A 24,750-nucleotide genomic window follows, 5' to 3' on the forward strand; every position below is an offset into this window, starting at 1 on the left:
CTCTCTGCAACTCCATGGACTGTAGCCCACCAGCTCCTCTGTCCATGGGATTATCCAGGCAAGAATACTAGAGTGGGTTGCCATTTCCTTCTCTATTTGAGACAGAGACTGCTAACTGCTCTCCAATATCCACTGTCCTCTTTAGGAGGGAACATACCTGCATGGAAAATACCAAGTGCCATGGAGTGAGATGGTGGAGCAGACAGACCCCTTCTGCACCGATGGTCGGAGTATAAATTGGTACAACTACTTTGGAAAACTATTTGGCAATATTTACTAAAAATGAACATATACATACCCCATATTCCAGCAATTCCACTCCTAATTATACAGCCAATAGATGTGTGTATGTATGTTTGCTAAAATTCACTAGAATGTTCATAGCAGCACTATTCACAATATCCCCAAACTGGAAACTACCCAAATGCCAGTCAACAAGGCAAGAAATATATTAGTTGTAGTGTATTTGCACAAAGATTTTGCAATAAAAAAATAAACGAATGAGACCTAATCAAACACAAAAGCTTCTACACAGTAAAGGAAACCATCAACAAAACAAACAGACAACCTACTGACTGGGAGAAAATATTCACAAACGCTGCAACCAACAAGGGGCTAATTTCTAAAATATACAAACAACTCATACAACTCAGCATCAAAAAAATTCAAACAATCCAATAAAAAATGGGTATAAGACTGAAATAGAATATTTCTTCAAACAAGATATACAGATGACCAAGAAGCATACAAAAAGATATTTAATATCACTAATTATTAGAGAAATGAAAATCAAAACCATAATGAGGTATCATCTTACATTGGTCAGAATGGCCATCATCAAAAGGTCCATAAATAATAAATGCTGGAGAAGCTGTGGAGAAAAGGAAACCCTCCCACAATCTTGGTGGGAATGTAAATTAGTGCAGCCGCTATGGAAAACAGTAGGGAGAATCCTTAAAATAGAGCTACCATGTGATCCAGCAATTCCACTCCTGGGCTTATGTTCAGAAAAGATGAAAACTTTAATTCAAAAAGATATGTGCACCTATTTATAATGGCCAAGACATGGAAGCAATCTAAGTGCAAATGAATGAATAAAGAAAACATGGTATATATAGAATGGAATATTACTTGGCCATAAGAAGAATGAAATATTGCTATACACACTACTATATATAAACTAGACAAACAACAGGACCTACTGTACAGCACAGGGAAATATTTTCGGTATTCTGTAATGACCTATAAGGGAAAAAAATCTGGAAAAGAATATATATATGTATAAACTGAATCACTGTGTTGTATATCTAAAACTAGCACGACACTGTAAATCAACTACTTCCATACAAAAATCAAATAAAAAATAAATGTCAACTCACTTGGGTGTGGTATATGTAAGAAAGACTGAAAAAATCTCTTATTTTGGACCTACTCTTGAAAACTCCCTGCGCTATACAAAAACATTGACCAGTAGCTAGCTATGAAAGGGTAAGTTGCAAAGGGAAAGTTGCCCAGTCATGCCTGAGTCTTTGTGACCCCAAGGAATGTATAGTCTCCAGGACAGAATACTGGAGTGGGTAGCCTTTCCCTTCTACAGGGTATCTTCCCAACCCAGGGAATGAACCCAGGTCTCCCACATTGTAGGCAGATTCTTTACCAGCTGAGCCACAAGGGAAGCCCAAGAATACTGGAGTGGGTAGCTCATCCCTTCTCCAGGGGATCTTCCCAACCCAAGAATCAAACTGGGGTCTCCTGCATTGCAGGCAGTTTCCTTACCAACTGACCTATGGGGGAAGCTCACCAGTAGCTATACATTTATGATTTCATTTAAAAATGTTTACATATGTCTGTATATTTTTTGATTCTCACTTGCTCCAACTATTTGATTAACTATTGCAGCAGAGGAGATAGAAGCTTAAAAGCAAAAAGTGGATTCAAAACATTTTTTTTTTTAGTTTTAATTTTAGTTAAGTAAGAATCTAGGGGAAAATTCTAGCAAATAATACAATTGAGCCACAGACTTTAACAACAAAGAGCCAGGGAAGATATTCCCTTTAGGATGAGAACAATGAACATTTATGCACTGAAAACATGACCTTGACAAACAGTTACCATTTGGGTTTGAGGTAAGTACACCAATGTCATCCTCGGAAAGAATATTTCTGACATAAAAAGGCATCAGTAGTGTGTGGAAAGGGATGCTCTACTGTCTCCCACCTCATGCTCCAAGTCTGCGTCCTCAATGAAACCATGGAGAAAACAGAAACGGTGACACTGAGCCATATGTGAAAAATTCCCAATGAAGACCTTGATAAACACCTTTAAAACAGGCATTTTAAAGTTCTGACCATTATCACAGTCCTTGGCGAATACTGACTTGCTGGCTTCTTTTCTTGTGAATCATCAGAAGTCTCGAACGTTCCAACAGGTGGTCTTCCAAGAGGTTCTGAGTATTTTGCTTACTGAAGAATGGATTTCTCCACTAACCTTGTTATCTGTTTCATACCCTGCTGACTACACTATCAATATAAATTTAGTCTTCATAGATTAAAAAAAATATTTTTCTGTAGCAGCAAGTCTGTACCTTGAATGCTTTCAAGGGAGTGTGATGTTCCATCATGAATTAAATTATTTACTTCCGAAGTAACTTCATTTGCAAAACGTCAGCAAAGTTCATGGCTTTCTATTAAAATTCCAGCCATTCTGTCATGTAAATACAGTTAGATGGTGAAATCTCACCACCTTCATGGCAGTCGTCAAAAACTGGGCAGAGTCCGCGGGGCGCCCGGACCAAGCCTGTGGGCGGGATGATGGGACTGACCGCCCGGTAGAGTTTCATGTGTCCGTCCACACTGCCAACAGTGCCCTCTTTGGCAGCAATGATCGTCATCTCTACTTTCCCATCATAAATGAGTGTATTCAAGATGGTCTCTATGTCCTCCATGGACAGCTCCACCTTACTGATTCCCAATTCGCAGATATACTTCCACACTTCATGTGATGAAGCAAATGAACTATTTCTTCGTATCATTGGATTCTGTTTGCTTTCTCGTGCGGTTTCTGCCTTAGTTTGTAGGAATTTAAAACACTGTTGGTTAAGCACCTCCACAAATTCAGATTCAAAATCCTGGTCACTGTACCAGGCCCCACCTGTCACAGAGCGGTCTGGCTGCAGGTTATAGAGCATATACACCTTTTTTTTTGAGGCTGCCACAGACTTAACGGCTTTGATAAGCTTTTTACTTTCCAAATTCTTTAGAATTTTGTTAATTTCTGTTAATGGCAAGTTGCTTTTGTATCGGATGTCTCTGCTCCATATTCCTTTATTTCCTGCATCCTCTATAATCTGATACACTAGTTTTTCTTGGTTATCTGATCCTTTCATTTTACCAGCATTCTGAGAATCCTTTATTCTATACAGAAGTCCTGTATTGCTCCTTAAGAGATCCAATTGACCCATGGACAACAGTCTATTGATGGCCACTGCCCACTGTTGGGCTTCTATATGCGGCATTTCATTCTGAATTACTTGGTCTGTGATTCCATGAGGGAACTGGTGACATAATTCTATAATCCTGTTTTCGATTTCCACCGGATCCGCGTCAGGCGGCTGCACCTTCACCTTCACCTCGGCCATGAGGGCGCAGGTGCTGGGACCTTGGGGGAAGAGACCCCTCCGGGCGGCCGGACTGTGAGCCGAGAGCGATTCAAAACATTTTTGTTCACAATGGAACAGGACGTCCAGGGAAGAGGCAAGTGGACTGGAGAGATGAAGTACCTTAGACGGGTGGGTAGAAATGAACATCCAAAGAAGGAATCTGGAAGGGATTTGTACCTGGGACAGCAGTGGTCCCTAAAGAGGCTTCGGAGAGCCAAGATTAGGAGGGGTGGGGGGTGGCGTGGAAAACTGGATGCAAAGGGAGTGTGTTGACTGGGTATATTACTGGTGCTCCATCCATGGTGCTGGCCCCAAGGAGCTCATTTCAGGGGAAGTCCAAAGGAAGCTTCAGGACTCGACTTGAAGGGGAATTCCAAACTCTCTCCTCTTGGTTGAGGAGTCTGAACAACAAACTCCTCTGTTTCACCTGTTGGTATTATCTCATCCTCGAAAAAATGCCAAGATGGTTAACTCACTCTTCATTGAAAACACCCCCACACTTCAAATGGTCCCACCCCTCCTTATCTCTCTTGCCTGTTGCTATTTATTCACCAAAATTGGGTGGGCATGACAGGCAAACAGTGATGGCACTGTTTAGCTGCCATCATCCACAAGCTGGTGTGTGTGTTCAACTCCTAGCTGGGAGTGGAATTAGCATCACGAAGTGCTTGCCAAATGCGTAAGGGTGGGTGAGTTTTGCTCTCTTTTGCTCACCTGCCTGAGCTTCTGTGAGAAACCCTGCGGACACAGAGCAGCTGACAAGACAGGGACCTGCACATCTGAGGGCCAGACGAACCAGTGGGTGTTAGGTGGGGACCCTGAAACTAGACACAACAGAGACAGTGGTCTGGGTGTGGTTTCCTCGGGGGCTGGGCCTCAGATTCCCATAAAAGGCTTATTTTCCTTCAGGTCCCCCACCCCAGGTCCAAGTCCGGGTAAGATGGGCAAATACAGGATTCGCGTCGCCACTGGAGACTCGCTCTTGGCTGGCTCCAGCAACCTGGTGCAGCTGTGGCTGGTGGGCGAGCACGGGGAGAAGGACCTGGGGAAGATACTGCGGCCGATACGGACCAGGGTTAGTGGAGAAGGTGGTGACTGCGGCGGTCGCGGAGGGGTGCACATGGCGGGCGCTGGGGCCTTGGCAGCGAGGGACCCCTGGGCATCTGGGGAAGGAGATCGGGCACGGGTGGGGTGCCAAGTAGCAAAAGAGAAGGCGAGAGGTCTGGGAGAGAAGCGCTACACTTACTTGCCCGGGTGGAGGGGAAGAGAAAAGGAGACGCCTGCCGGCCTGAGTTCCCCTCGGAGTGGCTTGTTCTTCCTCGCCTCCAACCCGGATTCAGGTCTCTTCCGGGGAGCGGTCGGAGGGGAAAGAGAAGCCTGGCTTCTCGGAGGGTTCTCTGACCCGCCCTCTCCGAGACCCCTGCACCCCATGTCTGAGCGCGTCCTGTGCTGCAGGAGGTGCAGCTAGAGGTCGAAGTCTCCCTATATCTGGGGCGCCTCCTGCTGGTGAAGCTGCGCAAGCACAAAAGCTTGGTGGGTTTCGACTGGTTCTGCAAGTGGATCGCGGTCCAGGGTCCCGGCACCCAAGGCGAGGCCTTTTTCCCCTGCTACCGCTGGGTGCAGGGCAACGAGATCATCTGCTTGCCCGAGGGCACCGGTGAGAGCAGTGGGAAAACAGGAGGCGGCACCTGGTGGGCTGGATGTTCTGATATAAGAGGGAAAGAAGAGAGATGGAGGGAAAGGGAGAAGGGAAAGGATGGGGCTGAGCAGCTCAGTTGTGGAAGGTGTCCGAGAACTAAGCTATGTTAATGGAGACCCTGTTCTACTGCGACCCCTTCCCCAGCCCGGACCATGAGGGATGATCCCCAGAACCAGTTTAAGAAACATCGGGAGCAAGAGCTTGAGGAAAGAAGGAAGGTGTACCGGTGAGCCCCAGGAAGTCTTTGATCCCTAACAGATCCTAAGAAACCCACCACCCTACTTATACCAATTCCATCTTCTTCCTCCAGATGGGGTTTCTGGAAAGAGGGATTAATCCTGCCTATAGCAGGGAATTCGCAATGGGATCTTCCCAGAAACGAGAGATTTCTTGAAGATAAGGATTTAGACTTCAGTCTCTCTCTGGCAAAAGTGTGAGTGCCAGGTTGTTGCTGTTCAGTTGCTAAGTCATGTCCAACTCTTTGCGACCCCATGGACTGTAGGTAGCACATGAGGAGTCCCTGTCCTTAATTTCCCGAGTTTGCCCAAACTTTTGTCCATTGAGTTGATGATGCCATCCAAACATCTCATCCTCTGTCACCCTCTTCCTCTCCTGCCCCCAATCCTTCCCAGCATCAGGGTCTTTTCCAATGAGTCAGTTCTTTGCATCAGGTGGCCAAAGTACTAGAGCTTCAGCTTCAGCATCAGTCCTTCCAATGAATACTCAGGGTTGATTTCCTTTAAGATGGACTGGTTTGATCTCCTTGATGTCCAAGGGACCCTTGAGTCTTCCCCAGCACCACAATTCGAGAGCATCAGTTCTTCGGCATTCAGCCTTCTTTATGGTCCAACTCTCGAGTGCCAGGTTAAGGCTGACATCTTCATCCCAGGATGCAAGGTGGGATTCTCTCCTGAACTTCTTGCACTTGCCTTCTCTGCACAGGTTGAAGGACTTGGCCTTAAAGGGGACATTAGATCTCACAAATTCTGTAAGAAGACTGGAAGACTTCAGTAAAGTATTCCCACGAGGAAAAACTCCTCTGGCTGGTCAGTTACCTTAACCTCCCCAGACCTACCCACATATTTCTAACTCAGGGATCTGAAAGGAGAGGGGAGAGGGTCAGGGAGTAATAGGGCTGTGACATCAGGAGCTCGGAGCTCACAGCATCCTCCCACCTGTTGTCCCTAGAGCAGGTCCGCAATTCCTGGAAGGATGATGCCCTATTTGGGTACCAGTTCCTCAACGGGGCAAACCCCATGCTCCTGAGACGCTCCACGAGTCTCCCGTCACGGTTGGTGCTGCCTCCAGAAATGGAAGACTTGAAGACACAGCTGGAGAAAGAACTCCAGGTGCTGTGCTTCATCTGCTCACCCATCACCCAACCGTCATTCCAGTCTCCTTCTCTTTGCCTCATTCTTCTCTTCCCCTTCCCTCATTTCCTCCATCAGCACCTGTTTAATCTACACCCTCCTCCATCTATACTTCAGGGTTTCTCAACTTTGGCGCTGATATTTTTGGGTCAGATAACTCTGTTCTGGGAGGCTGTCCTGTGCATTGTAGAATGCTTAGTGGCATCTCTGGCTACAACCCACTAGCTGCCAGCAGCATCCCCCAGGTGTCTTCAGGCATTGCCAAGTATCTTCTAGGGGGTAACATCTTGGGTTGAGACCCACTGATCTACACCAACTGCTGTTATCTCCTTCTGCTAACTCTTCTTTCCATCTCCATTTTCATCTCTTCTTTCTTCATTAGCTATTTCTCAGCCTTAGGGAAGAGCCCAAACTTTTGGAGGGAAATAGCAAGAGAGACTAAACAAAGCCCTGGAGACAGTTGGGGCTATGTTTTTTGGGGGACGGGAATTCAGATCAAAGAAATGTGCCACATTTGGCTAAAGCCTGAAGGAGGGTGATAAGGGAAGAGTTTTGTTGTGGGCTAAGGGGGTAGAAGGAAAACCACAAAATTCACATCGGAGAGCTCCAACTCTGATGAAAGATACTGGACATGGAAACTGTGCACTTAGGGCTTTGGTTATCGGAGAAGTAATTGGTATTTAAGTAAAAGACTTGATGGATAGGGAAAGGAATCAGCCTGACCAATGAGAGAAGGGCAGGTCAGGTCCAGAACTAACCTCAATCCCTTTATCTATCCCTGCTCCCCACCCCCTAGACTGGATCTCTGTTTGAAGCTGACTTCTCCCTGCTGGATGGGGTCAAGCCTAATGTCATCATTTTTAAGCAACAGTATGTAGCAGCCCCTCTGGTCATGCTGAAGCTCCAGCCCGATGGAAGACTCTTACCTATGGTCATCCAGGTGAGAGGACCCAGGTGTCCTGCCCCCAGTCATTGATCTTCCTTAGGGACTTGGACACCCAGGTCCTTAGCCCTCAACTCTCTCTCCTGCTCTAGCTCCAGCCACCTCGGAATGGATGCCCCCCACCTGTGTTGTTCCTGCCTTCAGATCCCCCCATGGCCTGGCTCCTTGCCAAGACCTGGGTCCGGAGCTCTGATTTCCAGCTGCACCAGCTACAGTCACACCTGCTGAGGGGCCACCTGATAGCTGAGGTTATTTCTGTGGCCACCATGAGGAGCCTGCCCAGCCTGCATCCTATCTACAAGGTATTTCGTGCGTGTGTGCTAAGTCGCTTCAGACGTGTCCAACTCTGTGACATCCTATGGACTGTAGCCCGCCAGGCTCCTCTGTCTAGGGGATTCTCCAGAATACTGGAGTTTGGTTGCCATTTCCGCCTCCAGGGGATCTTCCCGACCCAGGGATAGAACCTGCGTCTCTTATGCCTCCTGCATTGGCAGGCAGGTTCTTTACCACTGGCGCCACCTTTCAGCATCTCTTAATTCTGCATCTGACTGCCCTTCAGATTTCATACTCCTAGACTCTGGAGATGTTTACACATGAGCTTGTGGCATGTTTAGTAGCAATCTCAGTTTACACAGACACACATATACACAGTGCTATGGAAATGCCTAGGATTAAAGAAAGAGTGAGAATGGGTTTTACAAAGAAATTGAAATTTGGGCTGAGGATGTTGTCAGTTGGATAGCAAGGGGCGGGACATTCCAGTCAGAGAGATCTGTGGAGGTCTGTGGATGATGACTGATATCAGGTGTGACTGGAGAGAAGGGTGTGAGTGATCGAAGTGCTGGGTAGGAGGAAAGGGAGGTGGGAGAAGATGAGGGGGAAAGCCCTGTTACTTGGTGGGGAGAAGAATCAAGAGCTCTGCTTGAAATGTCAGGAAAGGGAGTTCCCTGGTGGCCTAGTGGTTAGGATTCAAGCTTATACTGCCAAGGCCTGAGTTCATTCCTTGGTTGGGAAACTGAAATCCCACAAGTCATGTGGTGTGGCCAAAAAAAAAAAAAAAGTAAAGAAAAGAAAAAGAAAAAGTCAGGAAGGCAGTTAGATATGAGCCTGGAGTTCTTGGAATGGGTCAGGATTAAAGATAAAGATTTCTTTATGTATTTTTTTTTAGGTAAGAAGTGGATTTATTTTGAGAGAAACACACTCCACAGAGTGTGGGCCATCTTAGAAGGCAAGTGTGGCTGAAGGTATAGATTTTAAAGTTATCAGAAAACAGACATATCTAAAGTCATTATGAAGACTCGATGAAGCTGTCTAGGGTTTGTAGCTACAGCAGAGAATTTGGCCCAGATATAAGTCTAGGGTGTCATAACCCTTATAAATTGAAAGGAGGGAATTAAGTAAGAGAAGGAGCAAGAGGAGAGCTATCTACTGAGGAAGGAAGGAAACAAGAAATGTGATACCAGGGCAGCCAAAAGGAAAAAGTGTTTCGAGAGAGAGGTGTGACGGTGTCACATGCTGTTGAGAAGCAAACACAGTTACAGACAGAGAAGTGACATTTGGATTTGTTGATATGGAGGTCATTGGTTAATCCGCTGGTTAATCCTATCTCAGGGGAGCGGAGGTGGCAGAAGCCCGGTCAGTGTGGGCTGAGCAGAAAAATGTCATGTGGGGAAGCAGAGACAATACTAGGCAACTCCTTTAAGACTCGCTGTGAGAAGCAGATGTGCAGACTGACAGAGCGAACTTACGGTTACCGGGGCAGGGGAGGGGGGAGGAATGGTCAGGGGGCTTGGGATTGACATGCGCACACTGCTATAGTAAAGGTGTCCATTGGCAGATGAATGGATAAGGAAGTTGTGGTACATAGACACAATGGAATAGTACTCAGCTACAAAAAAAGAACGCATTTGAGTCAGTTCTAATGAGGTGGATGAAACCGGAGCCTATTATACAGAGTGAAGTAAGTCAGAAAGAGAAACACCAATACAGTATATTATTAATGCATATATATGGAATTTAGAAAGATGGTAATGATGACCCTATATGCGAGACAGCAAAAGAGACACAGATGTAAAGAACAGACTTTTGGACTATGTGGGAAAAGGAGAGGACGGCACAATTTGAGAAAATCGCATTGAGATATGTATATTACCATATGTAACACAGATGACCAGTGCAAGTTTGATGCATGAAGCAGGGCACTCAAAGCTGGTGCTGTGGGACAGCCCAGAGGGATGGGGTAGGGAGGGAGGTGGGAGGGGGTTCAGGATGGGGGGATACATGCACCCTGTGGCTGATTCATGTCGATGTGTGGCAAAAACCACCACAATACGGTAAAGTAATTAGCCTCCAATTAAAATATACAAATTAATTTAAAACAAAGCAAACAACAAAAAAAGATGGACAATCAACAAAGACCTACTGTATAGCACAGGGAACTCTGTTCATTATTATGTAACAACCTAAATGGGAAAAGATTTTGAAAAAGAATAGATACATGTATATGTACAACTGAATCACTTTGTTGTACACCTGAAACTAATACTTTATTAATCAATTATATTCCAATATAAAATAAAAAGTTTTTAAAAAAAGAAGACTTGCTATGAAAGGGGAAGCAAGCAATGAGGATGCTGCTAGAGAGTGGTTTAAGTTTAAGCCAAGGGTTTTTCTTCTTTAGAGTATCAAATACTAAGTGAGAGAGAGAACGAGCAGGAGTGACATCCTAGGGAAGGCAAAGAGGAGGTGAAGAGTTTGCATTGGAAACCAGTGGAGATACTTTACTGACAGGAATAAGACACAGGTATAAGACAGAATTTCACTTGTAGGAAACTTTCTAGTTTTTTGTGATGTGAGACAAAGGACTCCTAAAATTCTTATATATTACATAAAACTGTGCAAATAAGTGAACTTTGACCTTGGGTGACCCCAAGAAGACAGTTTCTCATCTTCCCTCTTCCAAATCTTAACCTGACCCAATACAATCCAACAGGCACGCTCTTCTTTTCATGAAGACCCATCCTCTCCCCTGTTTATTTCCTCTCTCTGGTCCTCTAATCTCCTTTCCACTCATGGGTCCTGGGACCCCTCTTATTTGACTGTGTCCCAATTTTTTCTTCCATATCAGCTCCTGATTCCACACTTTCGCTACACCATGGAGATCAACATGCTGGCCCGGAGTAATCTTGTCTCTGAATGGGGAATTTTTGATCTGGTATGGAGAGGGATGGGTAAAGAGGGAGGAGGGTACAAGGATGAAGAAATTCACTTTCCCATTCCTCCCTGAAGCTCTGTGTCCTCTACCAAAGGCCGGCCCTGATCTGCCTCACACCTGAGTAGCTTCCTTCATAAAGGGACCTAAGTAGGGCCACTGGGCTTGAATCTCCTGACCCTGACTGCCAGCCCCCTCAGCTGACATGTGCTTCGTGCTTAGTCACTCAGTCATGTCCTGCTCTTTGCATCCCCATGGACTGTAGCCCTCCAGGCTCCTCTGTCCATGGAATTCTCCAGGCAAGAATACTGAAGAGGGTTGCCATGCTCTTCTCCAGGGGATCTTCCCAACCCAGGGATTGAATCCAGGTCTCCCACATTGCAGGCGGATTCTATATGCTCTGAGCCACCAGGTAAGCCCTCAGCTGACGTGGCAAACACTAATTTATCTGCTGTGGGTTGCCCTCAGGTGGTGAGCACTGGGAGTGGCGGCCACGTAGACATTCTCCAGAGAGCCACAGCTGGTCTGACGTATCGCTCCTTCTGCCCTCCTGATGACCTGGCAGACCGTGGGCTCCTGGATGTGAAGTCTTCTCTCTATGGCCAAGATGCGCTCAGGCTCTGGGGAGCCATCAGCCGGTGAGAGCCACACCACAGGGAAGATCCCGTGGGCCCCCTGGTGAGAACAAGGGGGACTGCAGATCCAGAAGGTCCTAGGCTGGCCATCTGAAACCCAGTGTCTTCTTCCCTGGGGAGCAGGTATGTAGAGAAGATGGTCAGTCTTTTCTACAAGAGTGATGGAGCTGTGAAAGATGATCCAGAACTGCAGGCCTGGTGTAGCGAGATCACTGAGACTGGACTGCAGGGGGCCCAGGACCGGGGGTAAGGCCCAGATCCCTCCCCACTGACCCTGTCAACAATCCACACCTTTTCACAATACTGTAAGTCACCCTAGGGGAGTTTGGGGGGAAATGGATACATGTATATGTACCACTGAATCCCTTTGCTGTTCACCTGAAACTCACAAGCTTGTTAACTGGCCATATCTCAGTGCAAAAAAAAAAAAAGTTTAAAGCCAAAAAAAAAAAATTTAAGACACCCTACACTCAGAGCTTCCTCCAGAAATTCTAATTCTAGTCACTCCCGATTCCCCAGCCCCCTTCCTTTCTCATCTTCTCATATAGCATTCCCCATCCTTATGCAACTTGCTAAGAGCTTCCTGTAGAACCAAATACATTTCCCTTAGTTATTTTCCCTCACCTTTTCCTACCCTTTCTCCCTAATGCCAACGTTCATCCAAGCCCATAAACACGTGAATACACACTATGTGTGTACTAGAGGCACAGCCACACACAGGAATTCTTTTCCATATCCCCAGATATCTTTCACTGCCTGAGATCAACTGTCTCCTGTCCTGGTCTCAAAGCCTCAAACTCTTACCCCACACAGGTTCCCCATCTCCTTAGAGTCCCGAGCTCAGCTCTGCCACTTCATCACCATGTGCATCTTCACGTGCACTGGTCAGCACGCTTCCACCCACCACGGCCAGGTAACCTGTTGTGATCCTCACCCCCTGGGGCTCCCGGGAGGTAGAAGATAGGGGACCAAACGCCTGGGTCATCAGCCTGGGTTTCTGAGAGGCTCTCCCACCTGCAGCTGGACTGGTACTCCTGGATCCCGAATGGTCCATGCACCATGCGGAAGCCTCCGCCCATCTCCAAGGACGTGACAGAGAAGGATATAGTAGACGCACTGCCTGGTCTGCACCAGGCCCGAACACAGAAGACCTTCATAAAATTCCTTGGCCGACGCCAGCCTGTCATGGTTAGAGATGGATGCCTACACCCTAGGGGAGAAGGAGCAGTGTTCTTGGCTGCGGGGTCCACGGGCTGAGCCTTTTTGTTCTCCCCTGTCAGGTGGCCTTGGGGCAGCACAAAGAAAACTATTTCTCTGACCCTGGGCCTCAAGCTGTGCTGAAGCAATTCCAGGAGGAGTTGGCTGCCCTGGACAAGGAGATTGAGGTCCGGAATGCAGGCCTGGACCTGCCCTATGAGTATCTTCGACCCAGCATGGTAGAGAACAGTGTGACCATCTGATGCCTTGCACACATCATTCCCAAACTCTGCCCTCCCTAAGTACCCTTTGAATACCCCACCCTCCTTGGCCACAGCCTCTGGTGAACAGATTGTCCCCTAAGCTGTGTGGTCAGTGCTCAGGGATGCTACATCACCCAACTCTAGGGAATACATAATGAAGGGTTCCCACTGAATTTTGGAGCCCATCCCTACCCACAGCTGCCCTACCTTAATGTCCACCTAGCCCTACACTTCTTTGTCCTTTGTCCCTGTCTCCTCTTTCTCAAAGAATCTAGTTTGTATATAAATGAAATGAAAAGACATATAAAATAAATGAAAAGATCTAATTGAATAATAAAGTTGGTTATGCATGGTGAAGGAAAGAGGTGGGAAAAAAGATCTTTGTTTCCTGTTCTCTCATTCAGATTTCAAGGAAGGAAAATAAAGATGCTTTCCTGGAACAAAAATTTCTTCCTGTAATAAATACATCCTTCAAGGGCTTTCTTAAACCTTTTAAACCTAAATTAGGGAAGTTCTGATTGATTGCCCAAAGCATTGAATACCAGCAAAGCTGTATAGGAAACTGTATAAATCAGGGTTGAGAGCAGCGTGGAAGAAAGGAGAAGGCAAGGAGGGCCTATTGGTAGAACTGAGAAATCACCAGGGAAAATATACATGTGAAATGTCAAGGGGTTACCCTGGATGACTAGGTCTGTACCTTTGACAGGGGCCAGTGAAATACTTAGGGACATGTAGGATTTAGAATAGAATCCATCTGAATTCTCCTTCTAGTTGTAGGAAAGCACATTTTTAAAAAACAGTCCTTAAAAACAGGAGTTGCACACTCTGGAAGATTCTTCTTGTTCTTTTCCACCTGCATCTGTACAGAGACACGTGGGAAAGAACAAAAAAATCTTCAGCATGAAGAGGACTCTCACCAGAAACATACTCCTAGGGAGCAGATCAAAATTATACTTCCAATGTGAGTTTAGGAAAAAACCTCATGATTTAATCAGAACTGTGAAGGAATATCAAAAAGAAGGGGTAAGAAGGGAACTAGCAGAATTATTAGAGAAATGGAAATTGAAACTACAATGAGGCGCCACCTCACACTGGTCAGAGTGGCCATCATTAAAAACTCTACAAAAAACAAATGCTGGAGAGGGTGTGAAGAAAAGGGAACTCTCCTATACTGTTAGTGGAACGTAAGTTGATGCAGCCACCATGGAGAAAGTATGGAGGTTCCTCAGAAAACTAAAAACAGAATCATCACTTGATCCAGCAATCCCACTCCTCAGCGTATATCCAGGCAAAACCCTAATTCAGAAAAGTACACTGCACTGTTCACAATAGCCAAGACATGGAGACAACCTAAGAGTCCATTAACAGATGAACGGATAAAGACGTGGCACACACATACAAGGGGATACTACTCAGCCATGAAGAGTAAATAACGCCATTTTCAGCAACATAGATGGAACTAGAGACTATCATACTAAGTGAAGTAAGTCAGAAAGAGAAAGACAAATGTCATATGATATCACTTATATGTGGAATCTAAAATACAACACGAATTAACCCACTGATGAGACTTAAGAAACAGACTCACCGACACAGAGAACAGATTGCTACTTGCCGAGGGGAGGGTTTTGGGGAAGGGATGTAGCGGGAGGCTGGGGTTAGCAAATGTTAGCTATTATATATAAAATGGATAAACAACAGGGTCCTACTGTACAGCATGGGGAACTATATTCAATATCCTATGATAAACCATAACGGAAAAGCTTATTAAAAAAGAAGGTATATATGGACTTCCATGGTGGCTCAGTGGTAAAGAATCCACTTGCCAATGCGGGAGACACAGGGTGGGTCTCTGGTCCAGGAAGAACCCACACATTGTGGAGCAACTCAGTCCATGCACCGCAACTACTGAGCCCGTGCTCTAGAGCCCGGCCCACGCGCTGCAGCTACGGAAGCCGGCATGCCCTAGAACCAGAGCTCTGCAGCAAGAGAAGTCACCACAATTAGAAGCTTGCGCACCACAACCAGAGAGTAGCCCCCGTTCACCACAACGAGAGAAAAGCCCGAGTGCAGCAACGAAGATCCAGCACAGCCGAAAATAAATAGACACATATTCATTGTTAAAAAACAATACATATATAAAACTGAATCACTTTGCTATACAGCAGAAATTATTACAATATTGTAAATCAACTATACTTCAATAAAGAAAGTCAATGGAATATGAAAAAAAGAGTTAATTAACAGAACACAGGATGAGGGAAGATCAGGAGCACAAAAAAGAAAATAAAAATATTTAAGAAATATATATATATGTAAAGAAGGGAACTAGCAGAATTCTGGGAAGAAACACAAGGCGAAAGAAAAAAACATGGAAGAAATATAAGATAAAATTAGGAAGAGCAAAACAGAGACTAGACATACAAAGCACAATAGAAAGGTTAGAAATTTAAAAGCTAATAAAACAAAATGCAAACCAAAATAAAGATGAACGGTTTAGAGGGAAAATACACAACGGGTATGAATGACTGAGAGTGAAGGACAGATTAATTGCAATTCCTAAAAAAGAAGCAATGAGATAGAACAATGGAATAGAATACATATGTTAAAATGTATATAATGGAAGAAATCTCTCTTGAAATAAAAATCTACATATTGAATGGAAAAATCAAGTACCAGTGAAAGCGGACCTAGAATTGTCAACTCAGAGGTATATCCCTAAAGTTACTGGATTTTAAAGATGAGTAAACAGTCCTGTAGGCAGAAGGGCAAAAAGATCAAGTCACAGTAGTCAATGCCAAACAGCATCGGGTCCATCCCTTCAAAATATTCAAGGAAAAAGCTAGCCAAGGATTTTTCGTGTCTTTTTTCTTTCTCTCTCTCTTTTTTTATTGTGTTAAAATACACATAATATAAAATTTGCCACCTTAACCATTTTAAAGTATAGCAGTTCAGTGGCATTAAATACACTCACACTGTTGTGTAGACCTCACCATCATCCACTGCTAACTTCATCTTATAAAACTGAAACTCTATAGCCATTAAACAATAATTCTATATCCTACCCTGCCCCCAGACCCTGGAAACCACCATTATACTTTCTGTCTACATGATTTTGACTCTTCTAAGTATTTTATATATGTGAAATTATATGGTATCTATATTTCTGTGGCTTTGCATGAACCCTGACTTCTCCATTTATTCATCTTGAAACTGATTTTTTTAAATATGGGGACTTCTCTGGTGGTCCAGTGGTGAATAATCTGCCTGCCAGTGCAGGGGACACAGGTTTGATCCCTACTCCGGGAAGGTTCCACATGCCACGGGACAACTAAGCCCGTGCATCACGACTACTGAAGCCCACATGCCCAGAGTTCAAGCTCCACAACAAGAGAAGCCACTGCAATGAGAGGCCCGTGCACTGCAAGGAAGAGTAGTCCCCCTTGCCACAGCTAGAGAAAGCCCACCCACAGCAATAAAGACTCAGTGCCGCCAAAAATTAACTAATTAATTAAAATAAAATTTTAAGATATGGTGTGAAATAATGGTCCAATTCCATTTTTTTCTCACCTGGATAATTAGTTATCCCAGCACTGTTTGCTGAGAAGTCCATCTTTCTCAACTAGGTTATAATGCTGACATAAATTAAGTTGCCATGTATGAATGGGACTATTTCTGGCTGTTTTATTTCCTTTATCAGTTTGTCTTTCTCTGTTCCATACTAACAGAATTACTACATTTTTATGATGAACATAGCCTATTATTTGAAAATACATATTCATTTAATTTGTCCTTAAGGGTGCTTTCACTTTTCTTCAACTTCTGGCCTTCCGTATAAATATTAGATTCTGTTTGTGAAGTTCCATAAAGAAAACCTGTTGTGATTTTGTTGCTGCTGTTGCTCTGGGTCCTATGTTGCTGTGCACAGGCTTTCTCTAATTGAGGTGAGCAGGAGCTACTCTCAAGTTGCGTGTACAGGCTTCTCACTGCAGCGGCTTCTCTTGTTTCAGAACATGGGCTCTAAAGCTTTCAGGCTTCAGTAGTTGTGGCACTCAGGCTTAGTTACCCCTCAGCAAGGGGGATCTTCCCGAACCAGGAAATGTTCACTGCATTGGCAGGCAGATTCTTATCCATTGGATCACCAGGAAAGCCCAAACCTGCTGTGATTTTGACTGGCATTGTCTACATGACTTTTTAAGTCTTAAGCTAACTTTGTACATTTGATATGTATCTAACCCAGTCATTTTTTATATTGCTGAATTCAATTTGTTAACATTTTGCCATTTTTACCTCTATGTTATTGAGAGAAAGGTCTATAATTTTCTTTTCTTAAGCAATCCTTCTCTGATTTTTATCAAGGTTTTAACTGCCCAGTAGAGTTATTTGGGTAGGGTTTCTCTTTTTGTTGTTGTTGCTATTTTTGGAAACATCTTATCTAAGACTGGGATTATCTTTTCCTAGAATATTTTACACAACTCTAAAACTTCTAGGTCTGTTTGAGTGTGTGTATGTGTGTGATTTTTGTTGCTGTTGTTTTGTTTGCTCATTTGTTTTGGTAGGAAGGTTTTTAACTATATGATAAAATTCTTTAATAGTTTAAAATATATTTAGGTTTTCTATTCTCGAGGAAGATTTAGTTCTACTTTGGGAACTTTCAACACTTCATCAAATTTATTATCATTTTGTATTTACAATATTGTTTTATTTACCAATTACCCTCAGCAGCAAAGGACACAAGACCAGAAATGAGAGCGTAGACCTTCCCTATGAATACCTAAAACCCAGCTGCATAGAGAACAGCATCAGTACATTAGCCCCAATCTATTCCCTTTTCAAAGACCTCAGACTACCATGATAGTTAGAAAAAGGAGAAGAAAAAATCCATAAAATATCAGGGAACTGAAACAGTGAATTAAAAAATTTAAGATAATACATTAGGAATAAAGATACAGTTGATAGGATCAATAAAGTAAAAAACTGACTCCTTGAGAAGACCGACAAAACTGACAATCTTCTGTCAAGCCCGGTCAAACATAAAAAGGATGAAAGTGTAAATAAATACTTCTAGCAATGAAAAGAATCATATTAACAGCGCTAAACCTGTTCTTCTTATTACAATTGACATAAACAGAGATAAACGACATGGAATATCAGTCTCCGATCTGGAGATAAAGATGAGGAGGGGTTTAGGGGGTGGGAAAGGAGAGGGGGGCCTTGCTAAGAGAGCATGAATTTCTGGGACTCTCACTTAAAACTCTGATACACACTATTCACAACAGCTCAGTGGTAAAAGAATCTGCCTGCCAATACAGGAGATGCAGGAGACTCTGGTTCGATCCCTAAGTTGGGAAGATTCCCTGGAGTAGGAAATGGCAACCTACTTCAGTATTCTTGCCTGGAAAATTCCATGAACAGAGGAGTTTGGTAGGCTGCAGTTCATGGGGTCACAAAAGAGTCAGATATGACCAGGCGACTGGGCATAGCACAGCACATTTACAATAGCCAAGGCAAGGAAGCAACCCAAGTGCCCATTAACATATGGTTGGATTAAGAAATATCATATATATACATTTTTTTTTCTTCCTAATATACTCAGCTGTAAGAAAAAAAGAATGGGGCCTCCCTGGCAGTTCAGTGGTTAAGAATCTGCCTTCCAATGCAGGGGACGTGGGTTTGATTCCTGGTCAGGGAAATAAGATCCTATATGCCATGGAACAACTAAGCCCGTGAGCTGCAGCTACTGAGCTCACATGCTTTAGAGCCTGTGAGCCACAGCTAGAGAGTCCGTGTGCCACAACAAAACAACAAAAACAACATAATACAGTGAATAAGGTAGAAACAGACATATATGGCCCATTAAAAACCACCCACTGCTGCCAACCTTTCAACAACTCAGTCACCATCTCACCCAGCAGGAGGTGGAGTTTGAGCTTAGGACTTGCCTTATCAGAAGGATTATAAAAGACAGTCTCAGAAATAAACTCTCAGAATTTTTTCACTGGTCATAAGCTTTTCTGGAGAAACTCTGTGAGGTAAAGATTGAAAGAACTTGAAGACTGAGTTTCAGAAGAGGAGTGAATGAAGGAGGTTAAAGGACTGAGTCTGGGTTTATGAGTATGGGCACGACTGGGCTGGAGAGAAGAAAAATTGAGTTAGATGAACAATGGACATTTATGTGAAGAAATTAAGCAGACGATTGGACCAGGATTACTGAGACCCAAATTAAACTATCAAGACTGAATGCGGGTAGGCCAAGGACTCACGCCAGTCTTCAAATCATTTCACCATAATAAACAAGGTCCTCCAGTACAGCACAGAAAACTGTATTCAGTATCAATGATAAACCATAATGAAAAATAATATGCTAAAAATGAATGTACATATATATATATATATATATATAACTGAATCACTTTGCTGTACAGTAGAAATTAACACAATACTGTAAATCAACTATACTTTAAAAAAAAAAAGCCCACTATAATCTTCCAGGAGGAACTGGTACAATCACTCTTATTTTACTGACAGAATCTGCCCAGGCATCATTGGACATAAGAGGCTCTAAATCTTTGTTAATGTTGATTTCTGTATGAACTTCACACCCCTAATTTTCCCACCAATCGTCTTTCTCCCCTCCTTTCATACCAGGCTCAAAACAGCTTCAGGAATCCTGGTCACATCCCTTTGATGTGACCTTGATCAGTTCTTGTCTCTTAATCCAACTGTACTCATGCAGGGCAGTACTGTTGCACCAATTCCAGGTGGGCACTCACACTGGATTCTCCGTGAACGGTTCACACTGCCGTATGTAACATGGTGGCCACCTGTAAACAGTAAGAGAAAGGGTCAAGGGTTGTAATGCTAACTGTTCTCTTTGAGCTAGAAGCTCTAGACGAGAGGTCACCATTTTGTCTCCTCTCTACAAAGGCCCAACAGCAGCTCCTGTTATTCCACTGCTGCCCCCTAGAGGGCTCTCTATTTAAACCGTGAACAATAAACTGAAGAATTAAAACGTGTGGTTCTAGAGTGTCTCATCTTCAGACCAGGTGGGTTCTATTTTTCACTGTGTGGACTGGCTGAAATCGAAGCACCAATTCCGATTACTTAAAAAGAGGACCGCTGACACTTAACTGAATAGAATGTCACAGCATAAACACCAGACATGGCAAAATGAGGAAGCTCCAGCAGCAGGCTCTATAAATTATTAGGGATTCCTAGAGCACTCCCTCTTCTCTATCTCTGCTACAGTTACTGTGGGTTGGTTTTTGTTTTTGCTTTTGTTTTAAACCTATATTGTATAAGTAATGTTTCTTTCATTCCCTCCTAATATGGCTTATTTTTATTCTCTCACTTTGTGGAAAAAAAATTAAGCTCGTTTGAGATTTGCTTATTTTATTGGTTTTATTTTTAAATGTTTTATGTGTATTCTTGTTTCTCCATTTCCTACATTATCAATTTGTGTTATTTGCTTCCTCCTATTCTCTTCATGTTTAAAGCCCTCTAATAATCTAAGATAAAAACTAGGTGTGTAGGTACATGAAAACTCTCAGTACAATCTTCATAATTTTCCTGTAACTCTAAAACTAATCTTAAAGTTTATTTTAAAGATTAAAAGATTGGCAAGGGTATACAACAAACTATTTAAAACAGAAGTCATGATCTTAATAACAGACAAGGTAGAATATGAGCCAAGAAAGCAAGGTTCCTTTAGAAAGCTAAAGGGTACAACTGGCAATGAAAATATAATAATTACGAATACTGATTTACAAAATAACATAAAAGTAACCTTCATACAGCAGAAATTACAAGATAAGCAAGGAAAAAGAAACAAAAACATGCTAATAAAAAGGAGGCTTTAGGGACTTTCCTGGTGGTCCAGTGGCTAAGATGCCATGTTCCCAGTGGAGGGAGGGGCCTGGACTGGATCCCTGGTCAGGGAACTAGGTCACATATGCTGCAACTAAAAGATCCTGTGTGCCGCAACTAAAACCCAGCAGTCAAACAAATAAATACATTATTTTTTTTTTAAGAGGCTTTCATTTACTTGTGTTGTCCAATTCAAAACAAGTTATAATTTTTTTAAAAGCTAAAAACAGAGTGGCCCTAAACAATGTAATTAACATAGTAGACCTTGCTGCTGCTGCTGCTGCTGCTGCTGCTGCTAAGTCACTTCAGTCGTGTCCGACTCTGTGCGACCCCAGAGATGGAAGCCCACCAGGCTCCCCTGTCCCCAGGATTCTCCAGGCAAGAACACTGGAGTGGGTTACCATTTCCTTCTCCAATGCATGAAAGTGAAAAGTGAAAGTGAAGTCGCTCAGTCGTGTCCGACTGTTAGCGACCCCGTGGACTGCAGCCCACCAGGCTCCTCCGTCCATGGGATTTTCCAGGCAAGAGTACTGGAGTGGGGTGCCATTGCCTTCTCCGAGTAAACCTTACTAATATATATCAAACATTGCATCCTGAAAGTGGAGGACACACCATTTTTTCAAGTGTCCAATAGTATTTACGAAAATTCATCATATTTAAGACTTAAGGACTATCGCAACCCCCCACCTACAGAAATAATGCACAAACTATCCTATAATCACATTGCAACAAATGAATTTAATAAGAAAATCAAAGAGTCCTCTCTATTTGGAAGTTTAAAAATAAAACTCTCTTTCATATAATTATTGGGTCAAAAGGAAAACATACCCAAAACTAAGGAATTAATGGAAATAAAAATAACGTAAAGAATATATACCAGAATCTATGAAATGCAGTTCAAGTAGTACTCAGAGGAATACTTAATCACCTTAAATACATACTTCAAAACAAAATGCAGAAATCAGAGTTCCTCTTTAAAAGTTAGAAAATAATAACAAAATGAACTAAAGGAATGCTGTAGAAATGAATAAATGAAAAAACAAATTATAATAAATTTTAGAAAACAAGAAAAGCAGAACTATTATATAAACCTAAAATACTTTTTTAAAAAGTAAATAACTCATTAGCCCAAACAAAACTGAGGAAGTGAGAAAGTGCAAATACAAAAAAGAACAAATAATGGAAGGAAATAAAGAGATAGAAGATATTTAAAATACACAGAAGGGGAGAAAGTGGAAGCAATGACAGATTTTATTTTCCTAGGCTCCAAAACCACTGTGGACAGTGACTATAGCCAAGAAATCAAAAAACGTTTGCTTCTTGGAAGGAAAGCTATGAAAAACTAGACAATGAATTAAAAAGCAATGACATCATTTTGCAGATAAAGGTCCATATAGTCAAAGCTATGGTTTTCCCAGTAGTTATATATGGATGTGAGAGTTGGACAATAACGGAAAAATTGATGCTTTCGAATTGTGGTGCTGACTCTTGAGAGTCCCTTGGACTGCAAGGAGATCAAACCAGTCAATCCTAAAGGAAATCAACCCTGAATATTAACTGCAAGGACTGATGCTGAAGCTGGAGCTCCAATACTTTGACCACCTGATTTGAATAGCTGACTCCTTGGAAAAGACCCTGATGCTGGGAAAGATTGAAGGCAAAAAAAGAAGGGGGTAGTAGAGGATGAGATAGTTAGATAGTATCACTGACTTAGTGGACATGAATCTGAGCAAATTCTAGGAAACAGTGGAGGACAGAAGAGTCTGGTGTGCTGCAGTCCATGGAGTCGCAAAGAGTCCTGACAACATGAGTTAGCGACTTAGCAACAACAACAAAATACCATAACTGACTGTGCTCAACATCATGCAAATAAATTTGAATTGAATGATAACTGTTTAGTGAAATAGACTATTTTCAGCCTAGAACTTTTCATGTATACTGTTTAGGTTTTCAGTGAGTATAAATTTCCTTTCCAGGAATTCTAAATGGTTCTTTTACATGTGCTGGTTAGCAGGGAGCCAGAGTGTTGTGGAGAAAGAGAGGCAAGTTTTCAGCCTGTGTGGTCATGCAGCCAGGAAAGGCAGGGATACACAGAGTCCAGATTTCTAGGGGAATAATGTTGTAGGGGGCATTTAACCTTGAAACACCAGCATGCAACTCCTAATCTGAGCCAATACCTTTAAAGAAAGGATAAAGTGGTCTTATGTTGGAGCACTCCCTGACTATTCCAGAAGCCAAAGCAAACACTGTCTGGAAGAAAGCTTCTTCCGCATACAAAGATCAAGCAATGCCTAGGAAATCCCTTGGACGGAGAAACCTGGCAGCTTAGTCCCTGGAATCACAAAGAGTCAGACACCACTGAGCATGCAGGCAATCAATCAAATCAACGGATTCACAAAGATTATCAAATATATAAGGAAGCCAGCCACTATGAGTAAAAATCAGAAGTAGCAAGAAAAAAAACAGAGTTCGATTCCAAGGGGATAAAGCTATTAGAAGCAACAAATACAGGGCTCCCTGCTGGCTCAGGTGTAAGGAGTGCACCTGCTAAAGCAGGAGACATGGGTTTCATCCCTAGTTTGGAAAGATCCCACATGCCTCAGAGCAACTGAACCTGTGCATCAGATCTACTCTGAGTCTGTGCTCTAGAGCCTGGGAGCTGCAAGTGCTGAGCCCTCAAGCCACAGCTGCTGAAGCCTGCATGCCCTACAGCCTGTGCTCCACAACAGAAGAAGCCTGTGCACCGCAGCTGGAAAGTGGCCCCCGCTCACCACAACTAGAGGAAAGCCTGCATGCAGCAATGAAGACCCAGCACATCAAATCAATAAAGAAATAAAAATCTAAAGTGACAAACATAGAATATAGAACACACATACACACAAGAAATGTTAAAGGGTAAAAATAGTTGATTTACAAATGAAAGCATATAAAAAGACGATCAAGATTGAATGGATAGATCAGGAAAACATATATTCTAGAAATAAGAAAAAACAAGATTGTTGAAATTAAAGTCTTAAAGGATGGCTTAAAAAGCAGATTTGGGACAACTGAAGAAAGGATTAGAGGATTAGAAGATTTGTCAAAAGGATATATCCAGAATATGAGAAAAATAGATATGGAAACGAAAAATATAAAAGAAAGATTTAGAGACATGGAGGATAAAATGAGAAGGTATACCATAGAAATAACTGGAGTTTTGAAAGGAAAGTATGGTCATAAGAAACAACAGAAGTATTTTAGCCAACATCGGTTAACAGTATTCTAGAACAAATGAAGCATTAAAACTCACAGATCAGTGTATCCCAAAGAGGGAAAAATGAACATGAAAATTCATAACCAGGAACATTAAAGTAAAATTTCAGAATGCCACAGATGAAAAGGTCCTGAAAACAGGACCTTTCTAAGAATGAAAGATCATAACCAAGGGCAAGAGTTAGCATGACAACAGAAGTCTCAGCAGCAACAACGGAAGCCAGAAAACAATGGGACTGGGTATTTATCACATTGAAAGAACACACAGGTGAACCAAGAAATGTGAACACGCCAAAACTCCAACGTGTTTTCAAACCAAAAAATAATAACAAAGAGGAAATTTACTCCTAAAAATATACTTGAAAACAACTTCTGGAGTCTTCCCTAGTGGTTCAGTGGCTAAGATTCTAGGCTCCTGGTGCAGAGGGTCAGGGTTTGATCTCTGGTCAGGGAACTAGATCCCACATGTTTGTATACCACAACTAAAAAAAGACCCTGCATGCCACAATGAATATTGAAGATCCCACATCCTGCAACTAAGACCTGGCGCAGCCAAATAAATAAATAAAGATAAATATTTAAAAAAAAAAAAGAAAAGAAACAATGGAGGCCAAAATAAGGTAGAATCATATTTCCTTAAGGGCTGAGAGAGGGAA

The 24,750-nt window shown here is 42.9% G+C and overlaps 2 protein-coding genes across 17 annotated transcripts in view; one reads left to right on the forward strand and one right to left on the reverse strand.

Moving 5' to 3' along the window:
* LOC105607815 (DNA-directed RNA polymerase III subunit RPC6-like) overlaps nucleotides 1–24,750 on the reverse strand; it is a 128,962-nt gene that overhangs the window by 47,013 nt on the left and 57,199 nt on the right. For 13 of the 16 annotated variants that reach the window (XR_009595533.1, XR_009595535.1, XR_009595543.1 and 10 more), the window contains one exon: nucleotides 19,622–19,800. Coding sequence is in view for 3 of the 16 variants with exons in the window: in XM_060395379.1 (XP_060251362.1) it covers nucleotides 2,687–3,805 (1,119 nt within the window). In the remaining 13 variants the exon portion in view is untranslated. Of the gene's footprint in view, nucleotides 1–258; nucleotides 19,801–24,750 lie in introns of those variants that run through there. The other 3 variants (XM_060395379.1, XM_060395380.1, XM_060395381.1) reach the window with 1 other exon arrangement.
* Nucleotides 4,576–13,307, forward strand: LOC101113251 (polyunsaturated fatty acid (12S)/(13S)-lipoxygenase, epidermal-type-like). Its single transcript, XM_042255630.2, has 14 exons — nucleotides 4,576–4,733; nucleotides 5,114–5,315; nucleotides 5,502–5,583; nucleotides 5,668–5,790; nucleotides 6,300–6,403; nucleotides 6,546–6,706; nucleotides 7,524–7,667; nucleotides 7,763–7,972; nucleotides 10,798–10,884; nucleotides 11,350–11,519; nucleotides 11,640–11,762; nucleotides 12,330–12,429; nucleotides 12,537–12,704; nucleotides 12,797–13,307. The coding sequence occupies exons 1-14, from the start codon at nucleotides 4,599–4,601 to the stop codon at nucleotides 12,974–12,976; spliced, it is 1,989 nt and encodes a 662-aa protein (XP_042111564.1). The 5' UTR covers nucleotides 4,576–4,598; the 3' UTR covers nucleotides 12,977–13,307.

Source organism: Ovis aries, chromosome 11 (genome assembly GCF_016772045.2).
Source record: "Ovis aries strain OAR_USU_Benz2616 breed Rambouillet chromosome 11, ARS-UI_Ramb_v3.0, whole genome shotgun sequence".
In the NCBI taxonomy this organism is placed as follows: domain Eukaryota; kingdom Metazoa; phylum Chordata; class Mammalia; order Artiodactyla; family Bovidae; genus Ovis; species Ovis aries.